General features: G+C 36.7%; 2 protein-coding genes across 4 annotated transcripts; both read left to right on the forward strand.

Moving 5' to 3' along the window:
- Nucleotides 1–676: 676 nt before the first annotated feature.
- On the forward strand, nt 677–4,208 carry LOC144547898 (ENTH/VHS/GAT family protein). Of its 2 annotated transcripts, XM_078296577.1 has the most exons (10): nt 677–852; nt 1,166–1,424; nt 2,033–2,111; nt 2,203–2,301; nt 2,484–2,597; nt 2,737–2,927; nt 3,020–3,095; nt 3,192–3,277; nt 3,375–3,554; nt 3,665–4,208. In XM_078296577.1, the coding sequence occupies exons 2-10, from the start codon at nt 1,315–1,317 to the stop codon at nt 3,993–3,995; spliced, it is 1,266 nt and encodes a 421-aa protein (XP_078152703.1). In that variant the 5' UTR covers nt 677–852; nt 1,166–1,314; the 3' UTR covers nt 3,996–4,208. The 2 variants fall into 2 exon arrangements, with proteins under 2 accessions (XP_078152703.1, XP_078152704.1); XM_078296578.1 differs by lacking the exon at nt 677–852 and having other exon boundaries at nt 1,312–1,432.
- Nucleotides 4,209–5,363: 1,155 nt separating this feature from the next.
- LOC144547897 (beta-amylase 2, chloroplastic-like) lies at nt 5,364–11,478 on the forward strand. Of its 2 annotated transcripts, none has more exons than XM_078296575.1 (9): nt 5,364–5,812; nt 6,768–7,088; nt 7,632–7,835; nt 8,549–8,743; nt 9,238–9,402; nt 9,847–10,107; nt 10,668–10,886; nt 11,010–11,229; nt 11,444–11,478. In XM_078296575.1, exons 1-9 carry the CDS (start codon nt 5,465–5,467, stop codon nt 11,470–11,472), a joined length of 1,962 nt encoding a protein of 653 aa, XP_078152701.1. In that variant the 5' UTR covers nt 5,364–5,464; the 3' UTR covers nt 11,473–11,478. The 2 variants fall into 2 exon arrangements, with proteins under 2 accessions (XP_078152701.1, XP_078152702.1); XM_078296576.1 differs by having other exon boundaries at nt 5,672–5,812; nt 6,712–7,088.
- The last annotated feature ends 1,281 nt before the right edge of the window (nt 11,479–12,759 follow it).

Genomic DNA, 12,759 nt, shown 5'->3' on the forward strand with positions numbered 1-12,759 from the left:
TGCACTGATATTCGGAATTCGGATATCAAATATTGATGTCTAATTTTTGAATAAGAATCAAATATTATCTACTATGTTTTCATCTCTATGCTTAATGCAATCATATTAATCATGCATTATAATTAATTTACTTAAAATGGTATATGTTATGTGCAAAGTTAATCTACTAATTAATCTTATCATTTTACTAATTTATCTATTTATTAATAAATTATGTCTTATACAAATCAGTGTCAATAAAAATAAAACATGACAAACATGACTATAGGTAATTATCATTGCTATATAACAATAACAATAACTATACAAAAATACAGTCTCCTGCTTGTTCAGCACAGTTAATTAGGCAACTCCAAATCTATCCAATTCAACACATTTAAATATTTAATTATAAACAATCAATGAAAATCATATTTTTATGAAAGTAGTAATGAAACAATATTATCTGCTCATTTTTCATTTTAATTCAATCATAAACAATAGCCCCTAAATGCCTTCCTTCTGTAGACTTCAGGGTAAAGAATTTAACAGATCAGGTTTGTCTTCTGGCAACGCACAAACAAATACAACGCAGTTTCGATTCTACAGTCTTTGCGCTGCATGAAGTAAAAGCTATTCTGCAGAGAATGTTCAATTGGTGCAAGCATTTAAGGAAATAGTGCATAGACAGCTTACTACACTATTCCCATAGCTGTCTTCTCTTTTTGCTTTCATTTTTCTTTCTCTCTCCCTTTCTCTCTTCCCCTAACCGCGTGCTCTCACTCTCCGCTCCAATGGCGGTTCACACTTCCTAAGTACCTACCAGGCTACCACTGTCTGTTCTACAACGATCCATTGTTGGTTTTTAGCTAGGTATGTCTCTTTCAAACCTTTTCTCTCTTAAGTTCCAATTACAAAAGATCTGTTCGTTTCTCGTTACCTCGATCTACTGTTAGTGAATGCTATGAAGAAAGTTCTTCTCTTTTATGAATCTCGACTGCGATTATTAGCTCAGCACGGAGAAATCAGTGCTTTTGTTCTTTTTTTCTCGCGATGTAAAAAGATAATGCTGAAAAACTGCCAATAGCGCCTCTCGTAACCTATTTAGTTTGATACGGTTTAATGATTTGATCTTCTAGTTCGTACTTCTATGTAATTTTTCTGTACTTATTTTTCTTTTATGCAGGGACTTTGAGGATTTTCTCTACAAAATTTTGGGTTTATTTATTGATAAATCTTGAGACTTCTCCAGGAGCTGATTCACAATTTCGGATAAATTTGGTTCTTTTTGAAAATTCAAACTATTTTGGGGGTTGAACTGCAAATTTCTCCAAGATGGTTTTTGTGGCGTCAGGTATGGTAAAGATGGCAACAGATGATAAGCTGAAGGAGACTGATTGGGCAAAGAATATTGAAATCTGCGAACTCGTTTCACATGATCCGGGGTATTTTCGTAATTCCCCCCTCTTTCAATTATCATTTATCCATTTATTATAATACATGCAACCTAACTTTAGCTCCTGAGCTATAGCTTCTGAGTTCAATGGCATTTGTAATAGAATTCGCATCGCATGTGATATCGTAAATTTCGAGTTTATCTGTGGAAATCTGACCGTTCAAATCCTTTCTGCATGAATCTTAAAGCACATTCTGAATAGGCACCAAAATTGTTTTTTCGCCCGGCTTTAGATAAACTGAAAATTTGAGATATCTCAGAGGATACAAACTCATTTGTAATAAGGGTCAAGTAATTTTGTTAAGTACCTTTTTGGTAATTTTTCAATTTTTTGTGTTCTATTTTTGTGATTTCCTATTTTATTTTTCCTTTTACATGTTTTATTTAATCTCTCTTTTGGTTAGATCTTAATATGGCAATCTTCTATGATGGAGATTGCAAAACTGTCATATCAAGTGTTGACACCACTTATTTTTAGTATATAAGTTCAGTAGTTCACTAGTAAAACATGATTAAGCATATTAAATTATTAACAGTACAATATGCATTTTCCTTATTGATTATTATGTGTTTAATAATTCAATCCCAATTTACCAGGAAAGCCAAGGACGTGATTAAATCCATCAAGAAGCGGTTACAGCACAAGAGCCCCAATACTCAACTTTACGCTGTCATGGTGAGGGTTAATTTTGTAATTAATTAATAATTTCCATGGGATGATTTAAAAATCTCAAATTTTCTCATATATACTCTTTTGTATCTTGTAGCTATTAGAAATGTTGATGAATAACTTTGGAGAGAATATACACAAATTGGTGGTGGAAAATGCTATTCTTCCTATTCTTGTCAAAATTGTAAAGAAAAAGGTTAGTAATAAAAATCCAATATATACCATGTTAAATTAACAGCACATGAAATGTAAGGCAATAAAAACTGTAGTAGGTGACACTAAGTTATACAATTCTAATGATGAGGCCTTTACAAAAGAGCTGTATCAATCTGGTAAATTTGTTGCATTAAAAAGTTAGTATTTTCATTTATTTTCCAGACAGATTATCCTGTGAGAGAGAGAGCATTTCTTCTTTTAGATGCAACACAGACTGCAGTTGGTGGCGCTAAAGGCAAATTTCCCGAATATTATGCCGCCTACTATGACTTGGTGGTAATTAATTTATTATTATATTTACAATCCTTGCACAATGCATAGAGTTTGTAATCTCATTTAATTGTGTATTAAATGTGATGTGTTTGTATTTGACATGAAGTGCTCTAAACAGAACTCTTTTGGTTTGAATTGAAAGGTGGCTGGTGTGGAATTCCCAAATCGACCTCGCGTTACAGTGACTGAACTGCAGGCCCTACCAACTCAGAGAAAGACACCTCCTCTTCCTGCTCCTGCTACTGATAGTAAAGATAATACTTTGACTCAGAGGCTTCTATACGATCATCCTCCCATGCAAACAAATAGTCCCCAAAATGCCCCTGATTCTAGGTACAGTACATCTTTATTCTACAGAGAGGAAAAAAAACCCTAATTAGTTTATTCAACTATGCCATTTTCTAATTGTTTCTGTTTTTTTGTAGTATAATTAAAAAGGCCACGAGTGTGTTGGAAGTTCTGAGAGATGTGCTTAATTCAATTGATACCAAACACCCTGAGGTAATAACCATACAAACTCTTTCTAAAATTGTACTATTATAGAAAATTAATATTGAGCACATTAAATATATTTATGTTTTGACGTGTGATATATAGGGGGCAATGGATGAATTTGTACTTGATTTAGTTGAGCAGTGCTCTTTTCAAAAGCAGCGTGTCATGCACCTTGTGATGACCTCAAGGTTTGATTTATTTAAAAAAATGCTCTCAGTTTTGCTTGGTTAAAGCAACAAAGGGTGCTTGTTTATTTATTCACTTATTTGAGGGTCTTTTGTTTAGAGATGAGAATGTGGTAACTGAAGCAATAGGACTGAATGAAGAGCTACATAAGGTGCTTCTTCGGCATGACTCCCTCCTGTCAGTGGGCCCCACCTCTACCGCCACCACATTTATTAATAACAGTGTAGATAACAGAGGTAATCAACAAGAGGAAGAGGATGCTGAAAGTCTCTACAAAAGGTACATCATTTTTTCATTGTTTAATATACATGGAGATATGCAAAAATTGCAAATAAAATAAAATGAATAAAATGTTTGCACTGTATGCTAAATTGCTACAACTGACACAGGATACGAAAGGGAAAAGCGTTATCTGTGGATTACTCTGACGAACCGACCCGAAATCCTTATGGGTCCATTACGGATGAAATGCTTAGGAGGCCACTGATCCGACCATTGAAAATCCAGCCCAGCCCAAAACCTGACCCAGGCCCAGAACCAACAGGACCCGCATTGTCAATACCGCCCCCACCAGCTAAGCATGTAGAGCGAGAGAGGTTCTTTAGAGAGAAAAGTTCAGATTATACTACAACCGGGTTACCGGATCAAATGCAGGGATTGTTGTTAAATAGTCGGGATGGGAGCAGCTCTTGTAGTGGTAGTACAGAATACGGCGATTAGGCTGTGTAGTTAGGGTTTTCATTTTAGGGTTTCGGAGTGGGTTTGCTTTATGGGTGTATGGAGGATATTTCATCCTCTATTTAATAGTAAAGGTGGTGTTACATTCTTCTATAGCTCTCTCTCTCTGTTTCCTTGGTTTTTTTATTTGGTTGCTGATAGCCTGATACTGTGGTTGTTGTTATAGAGCTAATTAATATATGTTTAGTTTATGAATGTGGTTTTGTGCTGCTTGTCTTATTATCACTTTGGAAGTGTATTACTTGGTTGGCTTCTTTTGTCTAGGCGTTGCAGTTGGAATTTAGAAGCTAAGGCTGTGCTCTAGAACCGGGGGTGTTAGAGGTGTTAGAGGAAGAGGAAGGAAAGGGGAGAAAGAGAAACGAGTATATGTTTTCTCTAAATAGTAAATTCTACACTTTGATTTTTGATTTTTGATTTTGAGGTGACAGATTTTGTCAAAAATCAACACGACGTCTCTCACCCTGTAACTCTAATGCAAAGCAGCCTTTGGCACATTATAAAATACATGAGTATTTTAATATATAAATTTGATTATAGTAGAATGCACATTTATTATTTTAGTTGTATACAATTGTTAACGGGTTTAACACATTTTGAAATGGTACAGAATTTATATTTAAAAAATCAAAATCATGTTAATTGAATTTGTGTAGTTCAAAGTGTATACGCACGAAATATGCGCGACAATGCAAGTTCAATGATAACAAAAATTAACACATAACCCGTAAATCATTTTTATATAGCTGCTTGCTAATTCAAGTTTATAGGATCAAATCATTTATAAGTTATAACTTGTGTTGTTGGATAACAAGAAAACTTAGCATGAGTCCAATCATGTGAGCGGCACGTGACCTGCTCTACCGATGGAACGTACCTTTCAAGCTGAGCAATTACCATGTGAGCACCTGAGTCCAGATCCTCTGCAATACCCTTTCCGTTTTAGTTTCAATCCAGACCGTCCGATCAGTAATGGCCCCATCCTGTAATGCATGGATCACTTAAAGATTCGTGCCACTATCTAACGAAGGGATCGGATTCAAACTCAAAAATGCTTTCCTTGCGTGACTTCAATGTTCAAACAATTCTAAAAGCGTGCATCCCGTACCCCACCAGCGCGTCCGATCCAAACCGTCCGTAAAGCCACGTGTCGCACTCATGGCTCTCCGATCCTCACCCCTCACTCATGCGAAACTCGCTCGTGTCACACACATAAACCCAGGCACGCGCGAAACCCCAACGACCTCCAATTTCTCCTTTCACACGCGCCTCTCGCACGCTCGCCGCCGGATCTCCCTCCCTCCGCCGTATAACCGCCGGAGAACGGCGGTCAACGAGCATACCCCCCCAGATCACACTCCCACTCCACCTGAAAACCAATTTAACCATTTATAAGCGGTTCAATCTGTCAGATCCAGCTTTACTGATCACAGTGAACAGAGATCTAGTCCGAAATGGATAAACTGGGGATAAGTGAAGAAGAAGAGGAAATGGAAGACATGGAGGTGAAAGACGAAGAAGACGACCAAGAAGAAACGGCGGCGTACCTGAACACAAGCATGAGCGGAAGCGATCGGACAGCTGGAGGAGGGAGGAGAAGTCGGGGGCAAGAGGAGAAGGAGAGAACGAAGATGAGAGAGAGGCATCGGAGAGCTATAACAGCGAGGATTTTAGGCGGGTTGAGAAAACACGGGAATTATAACCTCAGAGTAAGAGCAGATATCAATGAAGTAATTGCGGCGCTTGCGAAGGAGGCGGGCTGGGTGGTGCTGCCAGATGGGACCACCTTTCCTTCTTCTCAGGTTTTCTCATTTCCTGTTTCTGCTTTTCTGTTGCTAATTTCTTTCTCTTTTTGCGCGTGAGCCAAGGTTCGAGAGAATTCATATCACCTGGTGTAACAGAAATTGTGAGTTCAGATCCGCATCGTTCGATCTGATCTGGCACGAATATTAAAGTGCCCCGTGCATTCCCCCTCGGGTCGGGATCTAAACTCAAATATTATGTTACCTTAGATGATATGGATTCGGTAGCGACAATCGATTGGGTAAGGAAAATGGTAATAAGACGGTAAAATGTGGGATATGATGAAATTGTTTTTTATATTTTTTTTTTCGAATTTTTAAATCTTTAATTAATGATAATGTTAGCGCTGTTTTTTAAAAATTTGACTACCCTTAATTCAATTGAATTCTTTTCCAAGTACAGAGTGAAGCGCTCTTTACTTAGAAAATTATTTTTAACATTTTTTCACAACCATTTTTATCTGACCGTTGTGACAAGTGACAACCAACAAAATTGTTATCAAAATAAACAACTAATATTTGTACATTTGTTTTGCAATATTTATGGATATCAAATGTTGTGCAAGTAAATGGTGTATAATAGAACTAATCCGCTGATTGATTTGAAATATTAATGGTTAGTTACTTAGTTCTATGTAAATTGTGTATAAATTTAACAATTTTATTTTCTGATCTTGATAATTATGTTGTCAATTGTCAGAACTGTTAAATAAATATAGTTATCAAATATATTCGTCATCTATATTTTAAAATAGAAACTGGACCATATGCTTCAATAAATCAATAGTGAGAAATGAAGAATTACTATTTTCATGTTAAAATGAATTTTTTTTTTAAAGAATTCATTGAAAGCTAAATTACTTTAAAACTAATTCAAATACTCCCTAAAATTATTCCAGAGGACTTGGCACTAAGGGTTACCACGCTTTTCTTTTTCGCGCAATACGTATTGCAGGCAGGTCGACCTGCCACCTCAACCTCTGCTCCGGTGATGCCGCACTCGTCAGCACTGCCTCTCCGAGGCATATCTCCAGTGGGGTCCTTTGGGAGGCTACGTGGAGGATTTTTCCCTGGAGTGGGCCCTGTACCGGCCTCCCCCTTGTGCTTTGCCACCGCTGGTACCAGTGGTGCAAGTCGGAACGAGTCAGAGTCTCCATTTTTTGAAGGTAGCATCGAGTCAGGGGAAGATGAAAAGGTGATTAAGAAGACTGTACCGTGTTTGCATGATCGCGACTTTTCTGGCACGCCTTATGTACCAGTCTATGTGATGCTCCCGGTAATTGCATTTTTATAGTTGCATGGTTATACCTTTGATAATTTCTCTGATTAAGGAGCAAGTGCAGTTAGTTTTGTAGATATCTTTAGATGCAATTTGGAATAAGAACTATTTTTTGGTTGTGTGCGCATAATTAATATTAGTCTTATTTAAGTGAAATTATCTCTTTTGTACATAATTGGATGTCATAACTAATTGGAAGTGGATTCCTTTTAAGGAAGAAAACAGAATGGAAGAGAACAAGCAAGTGATCAAAACATACATAGTAATTTTGAAAAAAAAAAGAGAACAAAAAGTATACGAAGCACTCTGTTCCCAACATTCGTAATATGCATATTACCATAGCCTCACTCAATTACCAAAGTTTAAAAAATAAGTATGGTAGCTCAGGATGGAAATAAAAAGGAAAGAGTGAAGAAAGCTGCAGAAACAAATTTGATCATGTCATTCTGTTAAAGGGTCTATCACTCTCTCCAGTCTTTTTCCTACTGTTCTCAGGCTATGTTTTTAGACTAACTCATATTTCATTCTGATCGGTACCAGTTAGGTGTGATTAACAAGAATTGTGAAGTGGCTGATCCAGACGGTCTAATTAATGCCCTTAAGTTACTAAAATCAGCTGGTGTGGATGGAGTGACGGTTAATTGTTGGTGGGGCATTGTGGAGGCGAACCGGCCCCTTGAATATAAGTGGTCTGGTTACAAGCATCTCATTCAGATCACAAGGCAAATGAAGCTCAAACTACAGGTCAAGTCATGTTGAAACACGTCAGCTATACATAGTGTGAGGCTATGGTACTATGCATAGCGCGGATTGGTCCGTACTATGGATCAATATCTTTATTTTCAAAGTTCAAATAATTGATCTGAACAGTTCAACATGATCTCCATATGAAAATGTACTTGCAAACTAGATTTTACATTTTTTAGAACTTTTTTACTATTTTGTTAGATATGTAGAAGATCACAACTTTTGAATGGTCTAAGACTTTTTAGATCAAGTGATTTTCTATCTATCTAAAAAAATAGTGAAAAATTTCTATAAAATGTAAAATTTGATCTCCAGGTACATCTTCATATGGAAGAAACATGAGCGGTTCCGATTGACTGTTTGGATTTTGAATATGGAGATATTGATTCATAGTACTGACCAATCCGCACCATGCATAGTATCATAGCCACACTCGCTATGCATATGTAAAAGAATATGTGCAAAACACCCCTTGAACTGTTTTCATGTCTATCGATTATCTCTAAGGGTGCTGACATGGGCTTTTGATTACTCGAGCCAACACATAAAATAAATAATAAATAAAAAATCTACGAAAGTTTATGTGTAGGTCATAGTTTTTGATGGGGTCCACCTACCTGTTAATTCGTCAACTCAATAGAATCAGAAGATTTCTGGAGACTTAACATTCTACTTTCTCTTTTCTTTTCTTTTTTGGTTTGGAATATTAGGTAGTGATGTCTTTTCATAAATGTGGGGCCAATGTAGGGGATGATATCACAATCAATTTGCCAAATTGGGTTCTAGAGATCGGCAGCTCCAATCCAGACATTTATTTCACCGATAAAGACGGCCGGCGTAATACTGAATATCTCACTTGGGGTATTGACAAAGAACGAGTTCTGCGAGGCCGAACTACTCTTGAGGTAATATTAATCATTCGTCTTTTTTATTTATTTATTTATTAAAGGGCCTTGCTACACCCAGCATCTTTTAGATGCTATTCCCGAGAATTCAACCGGTGTCTCTTAGTAGAGAGACGAGGGCTCGTGTCACTGCACTAAGCTCGCGGTTCCTTTGTATTGTTTCAAAAGTAACCATTTTTACTTTTACATATATGGACTCCTCTAGTCCCCTATTTTGATTGGAGAGTAAAAGCTATCTAATGGGATTAAAACTTTACAAATTGCACAATTTATAAATTTTTTTTTCTTGAATGGAAAGATATTTGGTCTAGCAAATCTCATGATTTCTGCATCTTTTAGTAAATAGTAAGAAAAATGTGCAAATAAGAATTCATCTTATGATATTTACTTAAGAGCACAATATATCTAAAAGTATGAACCCATCTCAACATATCTTTGAGCAAAAAACTTTGCATAGTTACACCCAAATTGTTTGTTTTTTCATACATTTCTAGGTTTATTTTGACTTCATGAGAAGCTTTAGGGTAGAATTTGACGAGTTCTTTGAAGAAGGCATAATCTCAGAAATAGAGGTTGGGTTGGGTCCATGTGGTGAACTGCGCTATCCATCTTATCCAATGGAGCACGGCTGGAGATACCCTGGCATCGGCGAGTTTCAGGTTACAGTCCCTTAATATCAAAATTTATTTATGATCTGTGATTCTTAGTATCGGATCAAATGTGATTCAACTAGATCCAGTGCACTTATATTTCCTTCTCATGCACAATTATTTATTTATTTATTTATTTTTTTTGTGTGTAGATGTTACTTTATACATATTATTCTAAAAGGGTTGGGTACTTGTTTCCAGTTTGTTTGGTAAACCTATACAGTCCAAGAGTAACGAGCTCTCGACTCAGACCCAAAATGACCTAACTTGACAGTACCCAACTTATTTAAGACCGGGTTGCGCATGCAAGGATCTCTCAACATATGCTCTACTCATTTTGTTGTTACTATTTGACCGAAAAAAAGAACTCCATTCAACCTTTCCCATCTATAGTTGAAACCATGATCAATTAACATAATGCTTATGTCTCGTGTCCATTTTGGTCATTTCCAGTGTTACGATCGGTACTTGATGAAAAGCTTGAGGAGTGCAGCTGAAAAAAGGGGCCATTCATTTTGGGGGAAGGGACCCAGTAACACGGGCACATACAACTCTAGACCACAGGATACTGGTTTTTTCTGTGACGGGGGAGATTACAATGGATTCTACGGCAGGTTTTTTCTCGACTGGTACTCCAAGGCGTTGCTTGACCATGCTGATTGTGTTCTTATGCTTGCTAAGTTAGCGTTTGAAGGATCTTCCATTGCTGCTAAGGTATTGGCCACGAATTTGGATCCCCTACAGTAACTCAAATTTTTAGTTAAAAGTGGTCCCGTGCATTCTACCTCAAGCCGGATTGGTTTGAATTCTGGTCGGATGGTCCAGATCCAAACTCAAAATTTGGGTTACTTTTGGGGATCCGGACCCATTTGTCAGTGGGTGTTTTGCATATTTATCCAGGAGTTTACTGTATATGTTGCCTTGACAGATGGCCCAACACTTGTATCTGAAACTTAATGGCTAGTTGGTGGTATTGGGTGATACAAAAGATATCCCTACTGCACAATGACGATGTTTGCATCTAAAAATGGCAAATTGAATTGAAATCATGCCAAGCAGGTGAAATGTTGATTTGCTAGTTTATGTAACAATAGTGTACTTTGTTTTGCATGCTAGGTTATTGCAAAAAGAAAAATGTTGGCTGCTTGTGGATGTGTAAGCATGGGATATGTTGCAAGATATATTCTAATGTTCTATATGCATCTTTGGGAAGTAGAGCTTGCTTTTATTACAATATTCAGATATTTAATTTAATGGCATTCTACATGAAACAGATACCTGGTGTGCATTGGTGGTACAAGACAGCTAGTCATGCAGCTGAGCTGACAGCTGGATTTTACAATTCTTGCAATAGGGACGGTTATGCCCCTATAGCAGCAATGCTGAAGAAGCACAGTGCAACCTTGAACTTAACGTGTGTGGAGTTGTGTAGTTTTAACCAGTTCGATGACTTTGTTGAGGCGATGTCAGATCCCGAAGGTTTGGTTTGGCAGGTACAATTTTTTTTTTTTTTTTTTCTGTAGATTATTTTCTGCACAACAACCTTTTGTTTCTAGTACTATAAGCAGGTTTGTTAGGCATTACTTATTAAATGAATAAACTACTACTTTAATTAGGTACTAAACGCGGCATGGGATGCCGGTATACCAGTGGTGAGTGAGAATGCTGTGCCCTGTTTTGATAGAGATGGATTCAACAAAATATTAGAAAATGTGAAGCCATTCAATGATCCGGATGGCCGGCATTTACAATCATTTACATTTCTCAGGCTGACCCCTGCACTCTTTGAGGAAACAAACTTTTTTGAATTCAAGCGCTTCATCAAAAAAATGCATGGTGAGATTTTCTGTCTGATTGTTTTCTTGAATTCAAAAAGAATCCGCACGGGCCATTCATATCACCTAAGGTAACAGAATAGTTCTGTTTAAATCTGGACCATTCAATCAGAATCCGCACAGGCCCTGTGCATTCCACTCGGGCCAGATTGACCTGGATTCTGATCGGTAAAATGTCAAACATTTTTCATTTAATTTTTCCATTTTTGTTTCAGGTGAAGCAGTTCTTGATAATTATACTTAGGTCGAATCGAAAATAAATATTATTTAAATTCTTAAAGAAAAGAAATGGGGAGGATGTAGAATCTTGTTTCTATTCTACGTCTTATTGACTCGAGCATGTGAAGACATAAGAAGGCTATTTTGTACCCTGCTGTTCAAATCTCGGTTGTCGGAATTATAAACATGTGAAGAGTCTCTATTTTAATTAATCGTGATTGGTTACATAGTTGGAGTTGGAGTTTCTAAGAAAAAACTCGAATTTAAAACAAAGTATTTAAGATAAAAAATAAGAAAATAAAATGGGTAATAATAATTCATAATTCATAATTCTCGCGGTTATTGCTGATCATCTCTGTTCGCACTGTGTGCCCCCACAGTCCGCCAAATTAACTTCCAAGATATATTGAATTAAGTCTTCCTGTTCTTTTTCTTTGAAGACTCAATTGTATCGCTCTCGCCAGATTCATTATTTTATATATTTGTAAATTTTTTCAATGAGATATTAGAAAAAATCAACTAACCTAAATAAGACAAAAATGTATAGGCAATTGTCAGAATTTATGTTAATAGACCATTTTACTAGAGTTACTGTGAGATTAGAATTGATTAGAATTGATATTGTTATAGTTATAACAGAAAAAACTGTTAGGATGAATGACATTAATGTAATTTTTAGTAAATGACAATACTGTAACAAAATACTGTTAGGATGAATGACGTTCATGTAATTCTTAGTAAAGGGCAATACTGTATATAAAAGCAATTGTAATCAATTATAAATTATTGTTGTTAATAAGAATTACAGTATTCATTCTCTTGAAATCTCTCTGTTTAGATGTTATCAGAGCTGTATCATCTTCTCCGTTCCTCTCATGGCCAAATTACCAGCATCTGATTAGACCTCTCAGACCACTCGCACCTCCACTGTACCAATGCCTTCTTGGCTGATCCAAATCAGTATTCCTCTAGCGACGTTCTAACTTTCTGGCATGGGGATGCACGCCTATAGTCTTTTTCGCCATTTGGATGATTAGACTCCCTCGCCTCCTGAGCGCATCATCACCAATGGCGTCTCACAGGATAATCCGAGCTATCTCCCCTGGCGAGTGGCGACAGCAAGATCAATTCTTGCTAGGGTGGTGGATTCGCTCTTCCATCACTGGACCAGTCCTGGCTCATCAGGTGTATTCAGCAATTTCCAAAGCCAAAATATTGTTATGGTGTTGCAAATATGCATGTAATATTTTTTGTAGAATAGAATGAATTTTCTCCTCTAATTTTAAATATACACAAAATTTATTCAGTAGAA

The sequence above is a fragment of the Carex rostrata genome, chromosome 32 (assembly GCF_964058835.1).
Source record: "Carex rostrata chromosome 32, lpCarRost1.2, whole genome shotgun sequence".
NCBI lineage: Eukaryota > Viridiplantae > Streptophyta > Magnoliopsida > Poales > Cyperaceae > Carex > Carex rostrata.